The sequence below is a fragment of the Manis pentadactyla genome, chromosome 11, assembly GCF_030020395.1.
Source record: "Manis pentadactyla isolate mManPen7 chromosome 11, mManPen7.hap1, whole genome shotgun sequence".
NCBI classification, from domain to species: domain Eukaryota; kingdom Metazoa; phylum Chordata; class Mammalia; order Pholidota; family Manidae; genus Manis; species Manis pentadactyla.
The window spans coordinates 12,353,315-12,377,500 of record NC_080029.1 but is presented as its reverse complement, the minus strand read 5'-3'; the positions used below and the strand labels follow the sequence as shown (position 1 = coordinate 12,377,500).

At 33.1% G+C, this 24,186-nt stretch overlaps 1 protein-coding gene across 6 annotated transcripts in view; it reads right to left on the bottom strand.

Annotated features, from left to right (window-relative positions):
* TC2N (tandem C2 domains, nuclear) overlaps positions 1–24,186 on the bottom strand; it is a 63,923-nt gene that overhangs the window by 32,806 nt on the left and 6,931 nt on the right. For all 6 annotated transcript variants that reach the window (XM_036882272.2, XM_036882269.2, XM_036882270.2 and 3 more), the window contains exons 2-8: positions 15,717–15,839; positions 14,067–14,300; positions 8,478–8,645; positions 7,394–7,485; positions 6,142–6,217; positions 5,496–5,596; positions 5,013–5,129 (exon numbers count right to left, since the gene is read on the bottom strand). In XM_036882272.2, coding sequence (XP_036738167.1) covers positions 5,013–5,129; positions 5,496–5,596; positions 6,142–6,217; positions 7,394–7,485; positions 8,478–8,645; positions 14,067–14,300; positions 15,717–15,783 — 855 coding nt within the window. In that variant the 5' untranslated portion in view covers positions 15,784–15,839. The remainder of the gene's footprint in view (positions 1–5,012; positions 5,130–5,495; positions 5,597–6,141; positions 6,218–7,393; positions 7,486–8,477; positions 8,646–14,066; positions 14,301–15,716; positions 15,840–24,186) is intronic.

Sequence of the window (24,186 nt, the reverse complement as noted above, 5' to 3'; positions counted from 1 at the left end):
ATTAAAGGGACTGCTCTACATGGAAATGTTCCTCAGGCTAAATAGCTGTGACCAGAGAAAACAAACCCTCAGTAAAAGGTACTAGAACAATCAATTACCAAGAAAATATGAAATTAAATCAACCATTCACAAAATTGGTCAAGGGATCCACAAAAAGCATAGAATATGACACCTAATATATCAAGTGTGAGATGCAAGAAGAAGAGGGGAAAAACAAAAAAAGGATCTTTAGACTGTTTGAAATAGAATAATCAGCAATTTAAGATACACTGTTAGATAAGTAAGGAAGCTATCCTTGAACCACAACTTTGGTAACCACAAACTAAAGCCCACAATGGCAATAAGTACATATTTATCAATAATTACCTTAAATGTAAATGGACTGAATGCACCAATCAAAAGACATAGAGTGGGAGAATGGATAAAAAAACAAACAAGACCCATCTATATGCTGTCTACAAGGGACTCATTTCATACCCAAAGACATACACAGACTAAAAGTGGAGATGCAAAAAAGATATTTCATGCAAATAATAGGGAGAAAAAAGCAGGTGTTGCAGTATACTTGAATCAGACAAAATAGACTTCAAAACAAAGAAAGTAACAAGAAACAAAGAAGGGCATTATATAATGATAAAGGGGTCAGTCCAACAAGAGGATATAATGATTATAAATATCTATGCACCCAACAAAGGAACACCTACATATGTGAAACAAATACCAACAGAATTAAAGGAGGAAATAGAATGCAATACATTCATTTTAGGAGACTTCAACATACCACTCACTCCAAAAAACAGATCAACCAGGCAGAAAATAAGGAAACAGAGGCACTAAACAATACATTAGAACAGATGGACCTAACAGAGATACCTACAAAACACTCAACCCAAAAGCAGCAGGATAGACATTCTTCTCAAGTGTACATGGAATATTTTCCAGAAGAGATCACACAGTTGGCCACAAAAAGAGCCTCAATAAATTAAAAAAGATAGAAAATGTATCAAGCAGCTCCTCAGACCACAATGGTATGAAACTAGAAATAAATTACACAAAGAAAACAAAAAAGCCTACAAACACATGGAGGCTTAACAACATGCTCCTAAATAATCAATGAATCAATGACCAAATTAAAACAGAGATCAAGCAATATATGGAGATAAATGAAAACAACTCAATGGCCCAAACCCTGTGGGATGGAGCAAAGGCAGTATTAAGAGAACAGCACAGCAATCAATATACAGCCTCACCTCAAGAAACAAGCACAATCCAAAAAAAAACAGTCTAAACTCATAATTAAAGAAACAGAAAAAGAAGAACAAATGATGCCCAAAGTCTAGTAAAAAGAGGGACATAATAAAGATCACAGCAGAAATAAAATTGAAAAGACTAAAACAATAGAAAGAATCAATGAAACCAGGAGCTGGTTCTTTGAGAAAATAAACAAAATACATAACCCCCTAGCCAGACTTACAAGAAAAAAAAGTGTACACACTTAAACAGAATCAGAAATAAGGAAAAATCACTACAGACACCACAGAAATACAAAGAATTATTGGAGAATACTATGAAAACTTAAATGCTAACAAATTGAATAACCTAGAAGAAATGGACGACTTTCTAGAAAAATACAACCTTCCAAGACTGACCCAGGAAGAAACAGAAAATCTGAACAGACCAATTAACAGCAATGAAATTGAATTGGTAATCAAAAAACTACCTAAGAACAAAACTTCTGGACCAGATGGCTTCACTGCTGAATTTTATCAAACATTTAGAGAAAACCTAATACCCATCCTCCTTAATGTTTTCCAAAAAGTAGAAAAGGGAATACTTCCAAATTCATTATATGAGGCCAGCATCACTCTAATACCAAAACCAGGCAAAGACACTACACAAAAAGAAAATTACAGACCAATACCACTGATGAGCATAGATACAAAAATCCTTAACAAAATATTAGCAAATGGAATTCAAATATACATTAAAAAAATCATCCATCATGATCAAGTGGGATTCATCTCAGGGATGCAAGGATGGTACAACATTTGAAAATCCATCAACATCATCCACAACATCAACAAAAAGAAGGACAAAAACCACATGATCATCTCCATAGACGCTAAGAAAGCATTTGATAAAATTCAACATCATTCATGATAAAAACTCATAACAAAATGGGTATAAAGGTGTGGGTAAAATTGCAATATTTCTAGAATCTCTTGCCTGGCCTTAGTATATCTCCATATTGATAAGAGTTTCCAAGGGGTGGAGAGAACAGTCCATCTACATATCAATAGGTGGTTACAAAGGGGATGGAGAGCGAGCATGCACCTGGACCAGAGAGGTTTGGTGAGGTCTTTTTGCAGCTGGGTTGCAAGAGATGGGGATAAGCAGAAGTAGATGACTGCTTGTAAGTAATCAACAGGTTTCTCCTATTTTATCTCTCCCTTTAACTGATTTCAGTTTCAAAGGTTTATTTGCCCCAGGCTGGGAACACATCTTCCCCCTGGAGTTACAGAGATACGTACCTCAACATAATAAAGGCCATATAGGACAAAACCACAGCTAACATCAGCAAAAAGCTGAAAGCTTTTCCTCTAAGATCAGAAAAAAGACAAGGATGCCCACTCTCACCACTTTTATTCAACATAGTACTGGAAGTCCTAGCCAAGGAAATCAGACAGCACAAAGAGATAAAAGGCATCCAAATTGGTAAGGAAGAAATTAAACTGTCAATATTTAGGTGACATGGTATTACATATATGACAAAACTACAGCTAACATCAGCAAAAAGCTGAAAGCTTTTCCTCTAAGAAAACCCTAAAGACTCCACCAAAAAACTTTTAGAACTAATAACTGAATTCAGCAAAGTTGCAGAATACAAAATTAATACACAGAAATCTGTTGCATTCCTATATACTAACAACAAATGAGCAGAAAAAGAAATCAGGAAGACAACTCCTTTATAATTATATCAAAAAGAACAAAATTTAACCTAGGAATAAACCTAACCAAGGAGTTGAAAGACCTTCACTCTGAAAACTATTAAAGAAGAGAACTTAAAGCAGACACCAATAAACGGAAATCTATTCCATGCTCACAGATAGGGAGAATTTAATATAGCCAAAATGGCCATCCTGACTAAAGCAACCTACAGATTCAATGAAATTCCTAACAAAATACCAACTGCTTTCCTCAATGAACTAGAACAAATAGTACTAAAATTCATATGGAACCACAAAAGACCCTGAAACCCTGAATATCTATCCAAAGCAATCGTGAGAAAGAACAACAAAGCTGGGGGTATTATGCTCCCTAACTTCAAGCTCTACTATAAAACCACAGTAATCAAAACAATTCGGTACTGACTAGCACAAGAACAGACCCATACATCAATGGAATAGAACAGATGGCTCAGATAAAAACCCATACATATAAGGTCAATTAATATACAATAAAGGAGCCATGAATATACAATGGGGAAAAGACAGCCTCTTCAACAATAGGTGTTGACAAAACTGGACAGCTACATGTAAGAGTATAAAACTGGATTACTGCCTAACTCCATATACAAAAGTAAATTCAAAATGGATCAAAGACCTGAATGTAAGACATGAAACCATAAAAATCTTAAAAAACATGGGCAAAAATCTCTTGAATATAAACATGAGCAACTTTTTCCTGAACACATCTCCTCGGGCAAGGGAAACAAAAACAAAAATGAGTAAGCGGGACTACATCAAACTAAAAATCTTCTGTACAGCAAAGGACACCATAAGCAGAAAAAAAAGGCATCCTATAGATGGGAGAATATATTTGTAAACGATTTATCCAATAAGGGGTTAACATCCAAAATACATACAGAACTCATGCACCTCAACACCCAAAAAACAAATAACCCGACTAAAAATTGGGCGGAGAATCTGAACAGACACTTCTCCAAAGAAGAAATATGCAGGGCCAACAAGCACTGAAAAGATGCTCCACATTGCTAATCATCAAGGAAATGCAAATTAAAACCACAATGAAATATCACCTCACACCAGTTAGGATGGCCAACATCCAAAAGACAAGAAACAACAAATGCTGGCAAAGATGGAGAGAAAGGAGAACCGCCCTACACTGTTGTGGGAATGTATATTGATTCAACTGTTGTGGAAAGCAATATGGAGGTTCCTCGAAAAACTAAAAATAGAAATACCATTTGACCCAGTAATTCCACTCCAAGGAACTTACCCAAAGAAAACAAGATCCCTGATCCAAAAAGACATATGCACCCCTATATTTATTGCTGCACTATTTACAATAGCCAAGATATGGAAGCAACCTGAGTGTCCATCAATAGATGAATGGGTAAAGAAGATGTGGTACATATCCACAATGGAATATTATTCAGCCATAAAAAGAAAAGAAACCCTGCCATTTGCAACAACATGGATGGAGCTAGAGAGTATTACACTCAGTGAAATAACCCAGGCAGAGAAAGACAAACACCAAATGATTTCACTCATTTATGGAGTATAAAAACAAAGCAAAACAGAAAGAGCAAAATAGCAGTAGACTCATAGACATTGATAAGGGACTAGTGGTTACCAAAGGGGAGTGGCTGGGGAGGGAGAAGGGAATTAGGGGCACTATTATTCATAATCATAGTATAGGTAGGTCACAGGCACGATAGTACAGCACGGAGAATACAATTGATGACTCTAACATCTTACTACATTGATAGTCACCACGTGGAGGGGATGAGGACTTGATAATATGGTTGAATGCTGAACCACTGTTGTGTATGTGAAACCATCATAAAATTGTGTATCAATGATACTTTAATAAATAAATAAATAAGTAAATAGAAGAAATAAGTAAAGTTCTAAAACTTAAAAAGAAAAAAGGGGCACATTAATTTGTAGTTCCCTAAAAATAAAATGTGTTCTTATTCCATTTCTTTACGTGGATTAAAATGACAAATATGAGAAAATATAAAAAGAAAATCAAACACAGCCACTTACATTAGAGCCTTCCTTGATTGAAGATCTGAAATGCACTGGTTTGGGCAATGTTAGTATTCCTTTTAAAGAAATAGTAGGAGTGTCTCCGTAACTAGAGGGCCAGCTAAAATCTCTGCACTAAAAAATTTAAAAATACAGTTTGAATTTTACAAAGGACACTGACAATACAAATATTTGATGTGTTTCTTGAGTAAATGACTCAAATACACTATAAAAGTAAACCTTAGTCTACTGAGACTCCCTGTTCATCAATATTAAAATAACTTGACATTTAATGATCTAGACTATCAATTTCCTTCTTGAGGTTACAGACACATAGGCTTCCGTCATACCTATAGATTTTTAATAAATACTATTTTCTGAAAAATACCTAAATTCCAAGGAAGGTACTGGCCCATTCCCCAGAAGAAAACAACGGTGGATGCTTTAATGTCTAAACATTCACTTTTGTAAGAAAAACTGGTATTAACTATATTAACTTACCTGTAAAACTGTGATCCAGATCTGCTCTACTGAAGAATTATAAAATACTTTCACATTCAATCTCCCCAAATCTCTTTCATCTCCTGATAGAGTGATTGTATCTGATTTGTAAAAGAACAAAAATGTTTGAAATGCTATGCAATCCTTATAATCCAATTAAGTTTTGATATAATTCAATTTGAAGAACAATAGAAAAATGCTATTACTATTTTTTAAAGTTGCAAAGTTAATAAAACAAAAATAATATTTCAATGTTTTTATTGAACTGCTAGGGAGAAGATAAATTACAAAAAGTACATGGCTTAAAAATGTAACCCAATTATAGCCTAAAGAATTTAAGGTAAAACTAAGAAAAACATTTCAAATAACATTGATATGGACTTAGTACCATGTGCTTCTTGAAGTTCCTTGAATAACATACTTTAAAACAAACAAAAGATCTTAACTGCTTCACTTTTTTAAAGATGCATTCATGCAGAACACTAACAAATGGACCATTTGATCTGACTATTCACATGCAAATAACATTACCAACATAGATATAATCATCTAGAGATTTTTTAACCTTATCATACATACATTCAAATCAGTACAGGGTAGAAATAATTCCCTTAAGAATATAAAAATAGGACACTTTAATCCTTACCCAGGCTTCTGTTACTCCCCTGAGAATTTTTCCTTGAAGAAGAACTACTGGGCACGCTGGATAATGAATCATGTCTCTACAAATAAAATTTTTCTTTAGTCAGATAAATGTATCAAACTATAAGGATTCTGAAATGAATGCCCCAATATCCACCGACTATCAAACTGCATGCTAACCGTTCTGAAAGTGTTACTGGCCAGAATTTCCTACTTTCAGATAGTAAAGGGGAAAAAGCTTTGTGTGCATTTTATCAGAAAAATCTTAAATACTTACTAGATAATATATGGAAAGTCTCTGCTGTTTTTAGTTTGGTTTTGTAATTAGGAGGAAGAAATTATTGCTTTGATACAGACTTGAAAGTACTAATAAATATAAGAATGTATTTGAAAGTGCTCTGTTACCTTAAAATCCATAAAGCAGTTTTCAAAGCACGGTCCCTCTGGACCAGCAGTATCAGCTTATCAGAATTTATTAGAAATACAAACTCAGGCCCCAGTGCAAAGCTACTGAATCAAAATCTCTGGGGGTGAGCCCTGGCAATCTGTATTTTAACAAGCTCTCTGAACATTTCTGATGCACATGGTGCTATAATGAACTGAAAAAAAATGAACTTGGTTGAGGATTATTAACGATTATTTAGAATACATTTCCATTTAAATAAAATATACGTATATATATTCGCATGGAAAAAAGTTCACAAGTATATATAACAATATATTCATAGTGCTTTAATTCTTGGTTATAGAAATACAGGTGGTTTTTTACTTGGATTAAGTCTATTTTCTAAATTTTAAATAGATTACTAGTATAAAAAAAGAAATTTTTTTAAACATCAAAAAATTATCTATTTCAGAAACAAGGATCTGTGTTAATATTAATGAGTAATTAAAGCCCTACATCTCAATAGAAATACCAATTTTTGCTAAGGAGGTAGTTCTGTCCAATAAGGAAAGTTAAATCAATAAGCACTTTCAACTACACTATTTTAAATTCCACTTGCCTTAAGATTAGCTGAGTGGATACCAACTGAGACATACAAGATTCATTAAAAAAAAAAAAAAACAAAGGAAAAACTACTATCCTTTAGTATTCAACTGAGAGCTTCTTAAAATAATGCACATGTGAAATGTCAAGTGTTTACTCTTCAGACGTTAGAATAGATACATCTACAAAAGATAAGCAACATATTGTTCTGAATTTTTAGTTTGAAAATAAATTACCACATATAATTAAATTTATATAAATAAGTTACCTGCATGAACTGCTGAGATGAACTTGTAAGATCAAACATAGACCTGCTTAGTCCAGGGGAACTGGGAAGTCTGTTGGCCCTTAAATCACAAACTACAAAGGAACATAAGAAAATTACTTATTTTTATAATGAAGAAGAAACACTGGAATTCTACTTAATTACATGAAGTAAACCTCTATAGTAATACATCATTAATACTATACACAAATCTACTTGAGATAAAGCCTTCTAATGATATTAAAAAACTTTTTTTCAATTATTTTACTATTGTTTTGTATTTACAAAACAATATAAACCAACCAACACATTTTCACATCCACATCAAATATAAAGCAGGGAATATTCATTCTTTTTGCTTACATTACCCAATTCTTCATCCCAGAAGAATAATCTAAGATGTTAAATTTTCTGTGCTAAATGTAATTCAACTAGTTAATGAGCACTTAATAAATTTTAAAAAAATCAGTACTGAATTCCATGTAATCCTACCATTTCTATATTTCTAGCTTCCTTCTAAACTGTAAGATCCTTGAAAAATAGAATTCTCCATATTGCGTATTCTAGCACAGTACTGAAATAATATTTAAATAAACACTTCTGCTTTATTTTTTAGTACCCCACTCTGAATTGAGTGGTTGAGATAGCTATATACATATATCAAAACCCCGAAAAACAGTAAGAATTTTGTGAATCAGATAGGTACAAGATAATCTATAATTGATACAGTCTTAAATACTAAACAAGAAAGTTCTATCATCATTTATCTAAGCATTTTCTATAGATGATATATAAAATAAATATACAAACTAATCTGAAAACAAAACTACTTTCAAAAAAAGACAAAATGGAATTTAGAAACACCAATTATTAATACACATACCTCATTAATCTTTCAGTTTTTACATTAGATATAATACCACAGAGAAGTCACTGATATTTATCATATCACTCCTGAAGTTTGCTTTTCTCTTATTTTAAAATTGTTTTTCTAAAGAATAATTTCTTCCAGGGACTTAAGTTTAATTTCATTTCTCTATTTATTAGAGAGAAAACAAGGAGGAAAACACAAAAAAATTTTCCATACCTGACCCATATAATCTCGTTGCTTCCGAGTGAGGAGGAAAGCGCCGACTCAAATCAGGTGAAATGTGCTGACACATATAGAACGGGTTATATACATCATAGCTGGGTCCATGCTGGGATGAACTGGAAAGTTCTGCCTTTCGATCTCCAAAAGATGCCCTGGCAGATCCTGAAAGCAAGTGTTCCTAAAGTCTTACAGCACACTTTCCTTGGGAGTTTTTAGCCAACAGTTGGTGCACCCAAGGCAAAGGAAAAAAAACTGTCTCAAGTAATACTAAATCACATGCACTTGGTATCTAAAAATACAGGCACACATTTATTGAGCTTTAACTGTGTGGAAAACTCTGCCCAGGATCAGCTTCATAAACCCTGCTCTCAAGGTAATCTGATAAATATTGGGCATGTTTCTTTGCCCAAGGACAGTTTTATATTTTGTGATCTGAGTTTCCTTTTATTTTTCTACTTACACAAAGGACACCTTTTGTAAAAATATTACCATTTTTTTTGGCGATGCACTCTTTTCATGAAGACTCATAACATTCATAAAACAGACCACATGCTGAGATATACAGAGCAAGTCTCCCTAATTTTGAAGGGACTAAAATGATACAGAGTATATTTTGTAACCACAGTGCAATAAAGTTAGAAATCGAGTAACAAAAAGATGGTCAGAAAAATATTTGTATGGTAATATAAAAGACCAATAATAACCCAAAAAAACTGTTTTTAAGAAGAAAAACAAGATTGGAAGATTTGCTCTACTAAGTACAGAATATTGGCACAATAATAAGATCAATGGGACAGACTAGAAGGTCCCAAAAAAGACACCCAGTTTATGGATGTCTGACTTATAATAAATCAATGTGATAACACATGACAGCGGGGACAGAATGGTCTTTTCACTAAATGGTGATAAGACAACTGGATATTGATAAAGAAAAAAGAATTTCATCTCAAATAAACTTATGTACAAAATATTAATTTCATGTGGATTGTAGATCTCAATAAATGGTAAAGCAAACCAATAAAACTTCCATATTTTGACAAATTTATAACAAAGCTTTCACAGCCTTAAGGCAGGGAAGCACTTCTTAAATAGAACACAGCATTTAATAAACTGAAGTACATTAAAATTGAAAACTTCCATTTATCAAAAGACTATGTAAGAAAGTGAAAAGGTAACTCACAGAGCGGGAGAAGATGTGAGAAACAAATAGAAGTGACAAAGGGCTCATATCCAGAATATATGAGGAACTACTAGAACACGGTAAGAAAAGGACAGGCAAGCCCACATACAAATCAGCTTAAAGACTACTTACACCTCTCAAAATCCCTATTTAAAAATTCAGAAGAGTCAGCTATCCAACTAGCCAACAAACATGACCTGGAGCTCAAATCTCACTTGTCACAAGGGAAATATAAGTTAAAACTTCAGTGACATACCACCACATACTCACCAGAATGATTAAAATTAAGAAGCGTAACAGTAGCAAGTGCTGCCAAGAAAGTAGAGCAATGTGAACTATCATGATCTGCTGGTGGGAATGTAAATTAATACAATCGCCATGGAAAACAGTTTGGCAATTTCTACTAAACCTGAAGATATTTATACTCTATCCAGACAATGCCATTCAAGGACTTACACAAAACTGAAATACTTGCACATGTGCACTAAGGAAAGCACAAGAATGTTCATAAACGTCATTATTCATAATGCCAAAAACTGGAAAAAACCCAAATGTCTATCAGTAGTAAAGCAAATAAACTGTAGTATATACTTGTTACATAAAAATGCCTTATTACATGCTATATAGAAACACTACTGTATATCATGCCATTTAGAATATAAAAGAATAATTATACTTACTGTAAAAATGTGAAAACAAATTGTAGCTACTAACAACAATTTGGATGAATCTCACAAATAAAATATTGAATGAAAGAATTCATAAATAAAAGAAATATGCTCAATATGTAATTTCATCGATATAAAGGTCAGAAAACAGAAAAGGCTAAACTACAACATTTAGAGATATGTGCTTAAGTGGTAAAAAGTAAGAATATAAAGAAAGTGACAATTGTAACAACTGGGACACTGAGTACTCTGGAGTGACAGGAGAGGGAAAAGATAGAGGCCCTCGGGTTGCTGGCAATACTTTATTTCTCTACCTGACTGGTGACCATACATGTGTTTTGACTCCCAAGAAATCATTGAGCTGTATATTTTTGTTTTGTTCCTTTCTTTGATATGTATACTATATTTCACAAATTAAAAAGGGTAAAACAATACATTAAATTCCTTTCAAAGTTAAGAATCACAATGGAAATAATATCCAGACATAAAATCAAGTTTTTAAATGTTTAAATTATTGCCATCTTTTAATTCTTTTTGTCCCATTTAAAATAGAACCCAGAATAAAAATAAATATTTCTAAATTAAGCTAAACAGTAAAAGAGGTGGCTACATAGTGAGTTCAGAAAAGAAAAATTAAATATGGGGTTATGAGGTGAGAGCTTATCCTCACCCTGGTTCAAATAACTGTACAATCCAAGCACTGTATAGAGCCAGAGAGGTGCCAAGGGGGAGTTATGACAATGAAAGAGCCTTATAAGGAGACTGTACACCTTAGTACGCTAACATTTAAATCATTCGGCACACAAACACTGCTACAAAAGTCTTTATGATAACAATAGTAGCACCAAAGATGACTCCCTACCTTTACAGGTTACACCAAAAAAAATATTCTAATTTCATGTTTCCTTTATAAGTAAAACACTAGAGAACTGAAATTTTCCCCTCAAACAGTATGTAGTGATATCATATTTAAAGGTCAAGGGGAATTTCTCTCAATTTACAGAAACACAGTGCAGTAAAAAACACAGCAAAGTTAACACAACTACTTACACCTCTCAAAATCCCTATTTAAAATTTCACTGTTTATTCAAAATATATTCTCTCTTAGTTGATAGGAAGATACTGATAAAGCAAGCACAGGACAATGTCAGTGACAGAATCTGTTGTCAAAGCAGTTAGCTGCAGCTGTAATTGGGACCATCAGCAACTCAATGCAACAAAACAAATTTCAAATATTTGAAACATTATTTTAGTCATTATTTATAGCTTATCATATCAATTATTGATATCCTATCTTCTTCTCAAAATCTCCATGTCAACCTATCACTCACACATGCACATACACATACACATACATGTATCTGACTTCTATAATTTGGCACCAAGAATACTTTCTTGACTCTAATTAAATAAAGTCTTTAAACCAATACATATTTGGGCTTGCCTGTCCTTTTCTTACTGTTTTCTGGTAGTTCCTCATATATTCTGGATATGAACCCTCTGTCACTTCTATTTGTTGCTCCCATCTTCTCCCGCTCTGTGAGTTACCTTTTTACTTTCTTACATAGTCTTTTGATAAATGGGATGTATTATTCCCATAATCAGAAAATAAGTAAGAAATAACTATCTGACAATATGTTACAGCCTTTCTTTTGTCTTTAGAAAACAGATTACTTTTTGAGTTGAACTGAGAAATCAGTTAACTCCTAAATTATAGGCTCAGTGAGGATGTAGTGAAGCTGTCTGATTGAACACAGTCTATAGTCTAGTCTCCAAAACATAATATCCAACATCCAGAATACAACCCAAATTATCCCATATACAAATAAACAGGAAAAAGTGACCCTTTCTAAAAAAATTTTTTTAAAAGACAATCCACAGAAACTAAATGACCCAGACATTAGCATTAGCAAAGATGTTAAAACTCAGTCACAGAAGAAAACAGGCTCACAATAGTGAAAAACAAATAAGAAATTATAGCAAAGATATAGAAACTATTTTAAAAATGTCAATTCTACAACTGAAAAATATGATTTCTGAAATTAAAAACATACTGGATGGGCTTAACAGCTGAATGGAGATAACATAGAAAAGTGACAGTGAACTTGAAAATAGATATTATCCAAACTTAAGAATAGAGAGAAGAAAAAGATTGCAGAAAAAAATTTGAAACACATAAAACAATATCAAAAGGTCCAACATATGTATAATTGGAATCCTAGAAGGAAGAGAAAAAAAAAAGGACCAGGCAGAAAACATTATCTGGAGAAATACTCTTGATAGGAGTTCGGATTACCCTAGTATATGCATTTGTCAAAACTTAACAAAATACACACATAAAACTTGGGCAGTTCATTGTGTATACACTTTATGTCAAAAGAAGAAAACTGTAAGCAGATATTGAACTCCAAAAAATTGATATATATAAGCTCAAGTATTTAGAGGGAAATGTACTAATGTCTGAAACGCATTCTTCACCCTACCCAAGAAAGGATTAATAATGGATAGAGGAGCATGAGCAAAACCGAAGGTTTCTGTGATGGCTGCCCTTGTACTGTTCACCATGTAAGAACTTATTCACTATGTAAGAATTTGTTCTCCATGTAAGAACTTGTTTGTTATGCCTCAGAAGATTGGAGACTGATGAAAATTAGGCTTGGGGTGGATTAATGATTGTGCATTGAGCATTGACTCCCCTATACAGAATTTTATTGTTGTTAACGACCATTTGATCAATAAATATGAGAGATGCCCTCACAAAAAAAAAAAAAAAAGTATACACTTCCAATGGTAAAATAATAAGTAACCGGGATGTAATGAATATAGTCAAGATATTGTAACAGCTTGGTATGGTGATAGCTGGCACCTAGAATTGTCATGTATATAAATGTTGAATCACTATGTTGTACACCTGAAACTAATGTAATGTAATACTGTGTGTCAACTACCCTTCAATAAAAAATAATAATAATAATAATGGATAGAGGAATGGATAGATGTATGATAACATAAGTATAGTAAAATGTTAATGATAGAATCTATATGGTAGATATACAGGTAGCTGCTGTTAAGTTCTTTCAACTTTTCAGGATGTTTGAAATTTTTCATAAAAAATTTTGAGGATAAAAAAAAAAAATTTTTGAGGGAAAAAATCATTATGACTGACAGTCTTTCAATGGACTAAAACAAATTATTTTTAAAATACAAAACTTACACGTTGTTTCCTCTTATCTTCATTAGTCCATTAACCTCTACAACATCAGTCAAAATTCAGCCAATGAATCTGTGTCATTCAAGTAGCTAACTGAACTGGGGAGTAAAGAAAGAGGGAAAAATAGACTGCTCTGCTGTTTCCTTATTTTTCTTTACACCAAATTTTAGAAAACAGTACATAAGAATCTTTCCTATATTTACTAATCACATAAAGAAAAATCTCTCCATTTTTTTCTTTCTAGATGTGTGAAGAGTAATGATGTATTGTATTATTCCTTTAAAAAAAGCCAAATTTACACACAAATATGTTGATTGGGACCAATTTCATACTGGGACCTTCCAAAAATACTGTACATTAAGTTCCTCTGCAGAAAGCGCAAAACACATGTAAAATAGAATGTAAAATTTATACATAAAAAATCTTATATCATTATACTAAAGATATAAAAGAGCAACATAACAGCAATAACAGCATTTAAATGCTGCATGTTGATTTTCAAATCCCTATCATTTCTTGTTTACCTTCAAGTTCTTCCAGATGTGAGGGGGTTCCTTGAGTCCTAGGCTGAACATAAGATAACTTAAACCTAGGCACGACAAATGGTACTTCTTTGCCATCAGATGGTAATTTTGAAAGTAAATAATCCTCAGTACAGCCAACCTGAGGCTTTACAGAAACAGAATTCAATGGAGGTATACAGACAGTAGTAGTATGACTATTTAAAGTTGCTGCTTTTAAGTCTCTTTCCACAGAAACTGCATGTAAAAGAAGAAAAAAGAAAAAGAAAAAACATCACAAATATGCACGTAGACTTATATATAATAACCTAAACCTTGCATACTTTGGTACTTAACATTGTAGAAGAAACTGCTGATACAGAAACTACTCTGGGGTCCTGTCAAGTACTTCAAGAATCTTAATTTATTCTGTCCAGCCAATATTTAAGCAATTATTTCCAAAGTATATAAACTTATTACAATGGTAAAAGCAGTTTTTAAAATGTCTCATTCCCACAAGAGTTAATAGATGAGAAGTTTATTTTGTAGTTAATTCTACAGTGCTTTCAAGAAAAATCCAGCATTTAAAAATGCTGTCAACAAAGCAATTCCTGTTGTCAATACTAATGGTTAACATCAGTCTTAAATGCATAAAGCAATTCTGAAAAGAAACCAAAGGTCTCCAAGTCTACAAAAATCTTCACCAAATCACTAAACAAAAAATGACCCTAATACAATAGCAACTCTCCCTGTGCTTGCTTCTACGACCTTTTTTGGCCATTATCTCAATAATATATGATTCTTAAACTGTATGACTTAGGATGGAGAGGTAAGGGACACACAGTGTTAATTTGTCTATATAATTAATATTCTCTATAGATTGAATGAAAGTACAACTACTATTGTGTAGGAATTTTCAAATGTTTTAATGCAAAAAAAAAAAGCCTTCATAGTCAAATATACTAGGAAGCTATGCTCTAGACTAAGAAATAGAAGAAAGAGCCATAGAAAAAGTTTCAGTCATAATCCTGAAAAGATGAGGAAACCATACAATAGAAAGGGAAATCTCCAGAGCCCTTGATAAATATGGCTCTTGAGAAAAGTTATGGGTCTCTTCTCCACCAGTCATTCATTCACGAAAGGCATTTTTTTAATGCACTATGTTCATAAACTGGAAGTTGTCTTTATTTAAAATAAAACATTTGCTAGAGTACATTGAACCCCAAACACAACAACACTTGTCTCTCCCTGCCTTTGCCTGTACTATCTCATCCACCCATCATACTCATGTCCTCTCCTCACCTTCTCTCACCTCCTTCTTGCCACTCAGCCTGCTAAAATCCTCTTCAGACTTCAGTACCAAATGCCACCTTCTTTGTGGCAACGTAGCAGGGTATCTCCTGGGTTGAATTCATCTCTCCCTCTCTATGTTCCAGGTACTTTAACACTTACCGAATGTGCCTTGTATTTATGTTTCTGCCTCCCCAATAAAGTTAGGAAAATGTCTCATTTATCTTTATATTAAAAAATGCCACAAATAAAGAAGACCTTAAATAAATGTTTGTTGAAGTCAAAGTAAAACTCACAGTTGTGCTTTTTTATCTTTATATTACAAAATGCCACAAATAAAGAAGACCTTAAATAAATGTTTGTTGAAGTCAAAGTAAAACTCACAGTTGTGCTTTTCTGTTTCATCATAGAAACATCCTCTACAGCAACTCTTAATAAATTCTGTTGCCATCACATTCAATTTCCTATATCCAGCAATTGATACAGATTTTCAATTTCAATATTAATCTGTTGGTAGAATAAAAGACAAGTTAACATGATCCTGGTTAATGCCATTAGAATCACTAAATAAATCTGGCTTTCTAAGACATAATGAGGGCTCCAAAGCAAAAATGTTTAGAGGAAGACAGACTTTCTTGTTCTTATATGTAGGTTTGTATAACCTAGATGCCTCATAAGTTATAAAAATGACATACTTACATATTACTAAATGAGCTATCTCAATTATTTAATCTGAAAAAAAATAAAAAGAAAAACCCCATTCTCAGTTTTTTCACCTGGTATACCTAAGCTGATTCCCCAACAAAATTTGCATGAAATATGGCTCTCATAAAAAGTGTGGGAAAAATTTTACTTCCTTCAAATCAATTCTTTTGGGAATCCAAAGGCTTCTAATCGGGACCAATAAACAAATAACATCATTCCTTATTATTTAGTTTAATGCTTATTAGACTAACAAAAAATATAAACAATATCACACACACACATACATACACACAAAGAAACCAGCTAACTAAACCACAAATAAGTCAAGACTGGAAATAAACATTTAAGTTTACCAGAAACATAAAATTGAGTAAGAACTTCAAGCCCAATTCCCCACTTTGGCCTCAATGACTTTATTCCAAATGTACTCTCTTCATTCATGCCTACTTAAACTCTGTACATTTTTCATGGGAAATTTTAAATGTATACAAGAAGAGTAAGAATATTATAATAAAACCCCTGTCACCCACATTAAACAATCATCAACTCAAGGCCAACCTTAGTTCATCTCTACCTCCCCACTTACCCTGTCCCTTTGGATTATTTCAAAATAAATTCCAATCACATCATTTCATCCATAAACACTTAATTATCTCTGAAAGATGTGGCAGAGGACTCAGGACTTTACGTCAAAGGCACTGAAGTTAGATGACTAAAGATGGATTAATTTGAGCATCAAAAAAAACCAGTAACTGTAATGGATTATAGTATCAAATATTTCTAAAAGGTACTCAATTTTTAAACATTAACCATAATAGCATTATCACTACTAAAAAATTTAAGATAATCAACTACCCAGTCACTGTTCAAATTTCCTCCATGGTGTCAAATATTTTTTATAACCGCTTCCGTCAAATCAAGATCAATATCTGGATTGTTTCCAGTCTTTCGCTATTATGAATAGTGACACAGTAACTCTGTGCACGCATATTTTCATATATTTTCCAGCATATATCTGTAAGATAGATTCTTAAGAGAGGATTACTGGGTCAAACGGTAAATACATGTATAATTTTGTTTAGTATTGCTCAGTCCCTCTCTAAAGTTGTACCATTTTGCATTGTATGAGATAACCTATTTCTGTAACCATCATGAGAAGAACTACTGCTTTTCTGAGTTTTTCACTTTCGAAAAACAATTTCCATTTTTCTGAGTTGAGGCCTAGACATTTTACATTACGACAACCCTGCTCACACCCAGAGTCTGGACATTTAGCTAAAAACCTGAGCTTAGGATTCCCAGCACAAGTTCCCACTTTGCTTTTTCTGGGGCACCTTTCAAAATGACTTAAAGAGTTAAACCAGTGAAAAGTGAGTGACCTCAGCCCCAACCATCTTATAAGTAATAGATGCTTGCTACCCAGCTCTCTAGCACCTGGGACAGAGGGACAGAGGACTGCCCTTCCCCCGGCTCACTGAGCCACTTCCAACCACTCTCACCCTTTCCCCCCTTACACACACACACACAAGTTTCTGGGATCTGTAACAAATCTTGTGACTTTACCTCCTTAGTGTAGGTGCAGTGAAACTGCACCCTTAACCAAAAGGACCCTGGAGTTTTCACTTCCCTGAAGCGGAAGCTTGGAAGCTAAGGAGCTGTCTACTGACCCTGTGTGGGTGGCTTGTACCTCCTCATCAGCAGGTTATAATCCACATATTCTCAATTTAATTCACCAGCTCTGGCTTCTCAACACAGTCACCAACAAAGTATTCATCAAAATGTTGGGCTTTTGTCAATCTGATAGGAAAGAAATTGTATCTTGTGTTGTTTTAATTTGCATCCTTATACGTGAGGCTGGGCACCTTTTCATATAAGGCTAATCTATATTTGTTTCTATGAACTCCTTCATTATCTCTTGCCCATCTTTTCATAAAGCTATTAGTCCTTTGCCTCAGTTTTATTAGAGAATTTTCATATATTCTCTAAATATATATTTTTAAATTTTATATATGTGAGATTAACACACTGTCCACAATATAAGTGGCAAACATTCTTTCAGTTTGTCATTATCTTTTTATTTTGAATGAGGTATTTTCTGCTATGCAGAGAAAGAGAATGCATGTGTATATATAAATACACACACACACACACACACACATAATTATACTTATCTACATTTTCCCTCTTTGCTTCTGGATTTAGAGTCACAATAAAGGTTTCCCCATAAATAGGTCATAAGATTTTACCTGTACTTTCTTTTAATACTTAATATGGTGTTATTTTCTGTATTAAAACCCTGGTATATACAGTATGAAAAATAACCCAATCCTATTTTTTCCCAATTGGCTATCCAGTATTATAAACACCATTTATTTAAAATTATATATTTTCTCCATTGATTCTAGGATGCTACATTTATTACAGACTAAATTCCTACATGCAATGGAGTTTATTTCTGTATTTTTTATTCTCTTCAATTGGCCTGTTTATTCCTGTACCAATACCACATTTTAAGAGTTATAATGGCTTATAAGTTTTAATATCTAGCAGGGCTAGCCTCCTGTCTTTACTGTTCTTGCTAGTTATTCTTGCTTATCTGTCTTTTTAACAAACTCTATAATCTGTGTAGCCCCAGGAGGAAAAATCTGATGGTACTTTCACTGGGATCATATTAAACTTATAAATTGTTTTAGGGAAAAACTGACATCTTTAGGATGTTAATATTCCTACCCAGAACATTTGTTTAACTCTATGTTTGTATCTTTAGGAGTTCTCATAGTTTTTTTCTCATGTAAATTCTGACTTTTCTTCTTAAGATATGCCTGAAAAATTAGTTTGGCTATCATAAATGGCATCTTTTTGCCATTACATCTTGTAACTGATTTCTGTTTTTAAAATGTATACATTTTCAAGACCCCTTTTAAGCCCCTGTTTAGAGGATGCATTCCTTGACCATCTGCATCACACTAATTTCTCTCACCCCAATATCTACTGTATTTATTTTTTTAATTTTACTTTTTTCTTGACATTTCATAATGCCTGTCCTATCTCACCTGCTGAACTATAAACTTTTCAGAAACAATATTATATTCACTTTCTACTTAACACTCAGTACCCTGTATGATGTTGGAAATATAGTAGGAACTCAGCAAATACATAGTTGATAGATAAGGAAACAAAGTATAATAACTAGTTTATATAAAAACCCCTAACATATTCTCTAAACCACATTTTTGACCCAAGTCAGCTTGCACATACTTTACATTAATCATGAGGGGAATGTGGGAGGACTGGTTAAAAATGATACTATTTCTGGAGAAAAGGTTCTCAAAATTGATGGCGCTGATTCACCCAAAATGAATTGGGAACAATAGGGGATGGATGCAGAAAAGGAAACAAGTTTATATGAATAAGAAGAAGGCAGCTAGAATTGGCATGGCAAACTACTGGAGTAGAGAGGTGCAGACACAGAGAACTACAGACATCAGTAGAGGGTCCCACTCGAGTATTCAGCAGACCGGTCAGAGCATGCATGCAAGGAAAATACACATGACTGGGGAAGACCACCAGAAAAGATTACAAAAACCATAACTGACAATCACCAAGGTAGTGCCTGTCCCCACCAAACAACCTGGAAAAACCTCATAATTCACAGGGTTTTGGGTACAGTACTCAGAAGGATCTTGCCTCAGTCGTGAGGAATAAATAGTCCTAAACAGTAGTCTGCTTCCACTGAACAAATCTTAAAAGCATGACCCAAAAGGATCAAATTATTTCTAAGAAATTTAACTATGTCCCAAAGCAAAAAATATTTATAGAAATCTATAAATATCCAGTACACAAGGTAAAATTCACAATATCTGACAGAAAATAAAAAATTACCAGACATGCAAAGAAGTAAAAAAAAAACAAAACACAAATGAGGAAAAATGTCCAAAGAGCTGGAACCAACCCAGAAATAATAAAACAGTTCTAACTGATTCTATATGTTCAAAAAGTTACATAGAGATATGGAAGATATTTTAAAAAAAAGAAAAAGACCCAAGCCCAACTACTAATGATGAAAATTAGTGTCTGAGTTAGAAAATACACTGGATAGGATTAGTAGACTGCATATTACAAAAGAAAAGATTAATAAATGTAAAGATACAGTATGAGAAACTATTCAAAATGAAACACAAGGAAAAAAACCAATGTAAACAGCATTTGTAACCCATGTGACAATTTCAAACAAAACAATATACATGTATTGAAGCCCATAAAGGAGATGGGGGGAGGAAGTAAAAATATTTGAAGAAATAATAACCCAAATTTTCCAAATTTGGTAACTGCAAGCCACAGATCTAAAAGCCACAAGAAACACTAAGCACAGGAAGTATGAAGTATGCCAAGGTATATCATAGTAACATGGCTTAAAAATCAATTGTGAAGAGGAAATCTTTTTTTTTTAAAAGCAGCTAGAGAAAAAAAGTCATGTTATATACACAGGAATAAAGATAACAACAGAATAGTTCTCACTGGAAACAATGCAAGAAAGAAAATAATGCAGCAAAAAGAAAAAAAAAGTACTGAAAAAAAACCAAACCTGTAAACGTACATTTTTACACCTGGAGAAAAATCTTTACAAAAGGGAGGTGACAAAATGACTTAAAAGACAGCACAACCAGCAAATCCACACCACAGGAAGTGTTCAAGAACATTCTTCCAGCAGAAGAGTGCTACCAGATGGAACATGGATCTACACAAGGAATGAAGAGCTATATATATGATATACATAAGATACATATATATATATATGATTTTAGTATTATTAAATCTCTTAAAATATTATACAGATGCTTAGACAAATTATAACATAGTAATGTGGGGTTTATAGTGCATGCAGAAGTAAAATGCTTAGTATTAAGAGAAAAGCCAGCAGGGAGAAATAAATATATTCTGTTGTAAGGGTCTTACACTAGATGTGATGTAGTATAATGCCATTTGAAAGTAGATTACAAAGTTATAGACATGTACTATAAACCCTAAATCAACCACTAGAAACAGAAAACAGAGGTATAGCTAATAAGCCAACAAAGGAGATCAAATGGAATCACATCAAAAATAAAAAAACTCTATTAATATAAAGAAAGCAGAAAAGGTGGATGAAGAATAGATGGCATGAATAGAAAACATCAAAATTATCTATTTAAACCTAACTATATCAATAATAAATTAAGCATAAATACTCTATATCTGCCAATTAAAAGGCAAAGATTGTTGAATTGGCTAAAAAAGCATGACCCAAGTTTGTAATGCTTACAAGAAACACACCTTAACTATAAAGATACAAAATAAGGTAAAAGGATGAATAGCCCTCAAAACTACCCAAAAATCCTCAACAAACTACAAAACCGAGTCCAACAACATACAAAAAGAATTATACATCATAACCAGATGAGACTTATCCCAAGATTGCAAGGTTAGTTTAATATCTGAAAATCAATTCATGCAATACATCATAGAATGAGACAAACGCTACATGATCATCTCAATAAATACAAAAAAAAGGAAAATTCAACACTCATTCATGATTTTAAAAAAAGCTGAGCAAAGGAGGAATAGAAGAAAATTTTCTTAACATAATAGAGAGTATCTATGAAAAACCTACAGCTAACATCACAGAAATGCTAAAAGACTGAACACTTTTTCTACAAGCCCAGGTAAAAGAATGTCAACTCTCACCACTTCTACTCAACAATGTACTGGAGATTCTAGCCAGGGCAATTAGGCTAGAAAGATATAAAAGACATCCATATTGTAAATGGAGAAGTAAAACTCTTACGTACAGACACCAAGGGATGGTCTTGTAAATAAAAATAGCCAACAGAATCCACTAAAAAATTACTAGAAGTAATGAACAAGTTGAGTATGGTTGCAGGATATAAGGTCAATATACAAAAATCAGTTGCATTTCTACACACTAACAATGAGCAGTCTAAAAATGAAATTAAGAAATCCATTCCATTCATAATAGCCAAAAAAAAAACCCTAAAATACTTAGGAATATCTTAACAAAAGAAGCATAAAAACCTGTCCACTGAAAACTATAAAACATTATTAAAAGATATTAAAGAAGATTTCAGTAAGAAGATACACAGATGTCCATGATAAAATAATCAATGTCACTAATCATAAGGGAAATGCAAATCAAAACCACAATGAGATATCACCTCACACCAGTCAGAATGGCTAATATCAACAGCACAAGAAATAACAAGTATTATCAAGGATGTAGAGAAAAGGGAACCCTCATATTACTGGTGGGATTGTACATTGGTGAAGCCACCATAGAAAACGGCACATAAGTTTCTTAAAAAATTAAAAATAGAAATTCCATATGACCCAGCAATTCCACTTACAGGAATTTACCTGAAAATAAAATCATTAATCCAAAAAGACGTATGACTCCTATGTTTATTGCAGCATTATTTACAACAGCCAAGATATGGAAGCAACCTAAATGTCCACTGATAGATGAATGGATAAATAATATATCATTTATACAAATAATGGAATATTACTCAGCCACAAAAGAATCTTGCCATCTGCAAAGACATTGATGGACTGAGATGGTATTATGCTAAGTCAGTAAGTCAGAGAAAGAGAACTACCATACGATTTCACTTACATGTGGAATCTAAAAAACAAAACAAATGAACAACAAAAAAAGCCAGGAATAGACTCATAAACAACTGGAGGTTGATGTAGGAGAAAGGCTAGGAGGATAGGAGAAATAGGTGAATTAGATTAAGAAGTACAAACATCCAATTATAAAATACATTAGTCATTGGGATGAAAATGCAGAATAGGAAATATTGTCAATAGTATTGTGGCATTTTTGTATGTTGACAGCAGCTACACTTAACATGGTGAGCATTTAGTAATGTATATAGTTGTTGAATCACTATGTTGTATACCTGGAACCAATATAATATTGCATATCACTATATTTCAATTAAAATTAAATAAAATATACTCATGGCTCCCTAGATTTATCTTTTCCTAGTTTCAGTCCTAGTCCCAAGCATTTATCCATGACAAACAAAATCAAAGGTCTACAAAAAGACTTGTACCAGAATGGGTTTTAGCAGCTTTATTCATAATAGCCAAAAGCTGTTAACAGCCAACACGAACTTCAATAGGAAAATGGAGAAACTGATACATTCATTATAATGGAATGAACTATAGACACATGCAACAATGCTGATGAATCTAAAAAGTCTTCAGAGTAAGCAGTCTTACACAAAAGAGTATATCTGTCTGAATCCATTATATGAAATTCTAGACAGGCAAATTAAAGCTATGATAGGAAAAAAAAAACCCAGAACAGTGTTTGCCCAGGAGACAGAGACAGGGGTTGACTGGGGAAGGGCAGGAGGATAATGTTTAGGTTCATGCATTTGTCAAAACCCAAATGAAAAAAAAAAAACTAACTCAAAATTGATCACAAACACGTAAGAGTTAAAACTGTAAAATTCCCAGAAGAAACCACAGAAAGAATTCTTTGCATGGTTAAGCAATGATTTCTTAGATATGACACCAAAAACACAATTTTTAAAAATTGATATATTAGACTTAGTCAAAATTAAAAACTTTGTGCTTCAAAAGACACCATTAAGAAAGTGAAAAGGCAGAGAATGGGAGAAAATACTTGCAAACCATAAATCCAATAAGGCTTAGATTCAGATTATGTAAAAAACTATTACAACTCAAAAAGAAAAAAGCACAATTTTTAAAATAGGCAAAGGATCTGAACAGACATTTCTCCAAAGAAATATACAAGTGGCCAAAAAAACAGAAAACACGTTTTACACTGTTGGTCATTTGGGAAATGCAAATTAAAACTATGACGGGAAGACACTACACTCTTACTAGAAAGGATAAAATTGCAAAGACTGGGCATTTCAAGAGTTTTTAAGCATGTGGAACAATCGGAACTCTCATATTCAACAGGTGGGAATATAAAATCGTTTAGCAGTTTCTGAAGTTAAACATATAGCTACAATATGATCAGGACATTACATTCCTATGTTTCCTCAAGAAAAAATAAGAGAAATATAAATCATATGTCCATACAAAGACTTGTACACAGGTGTTCACAGCAGCT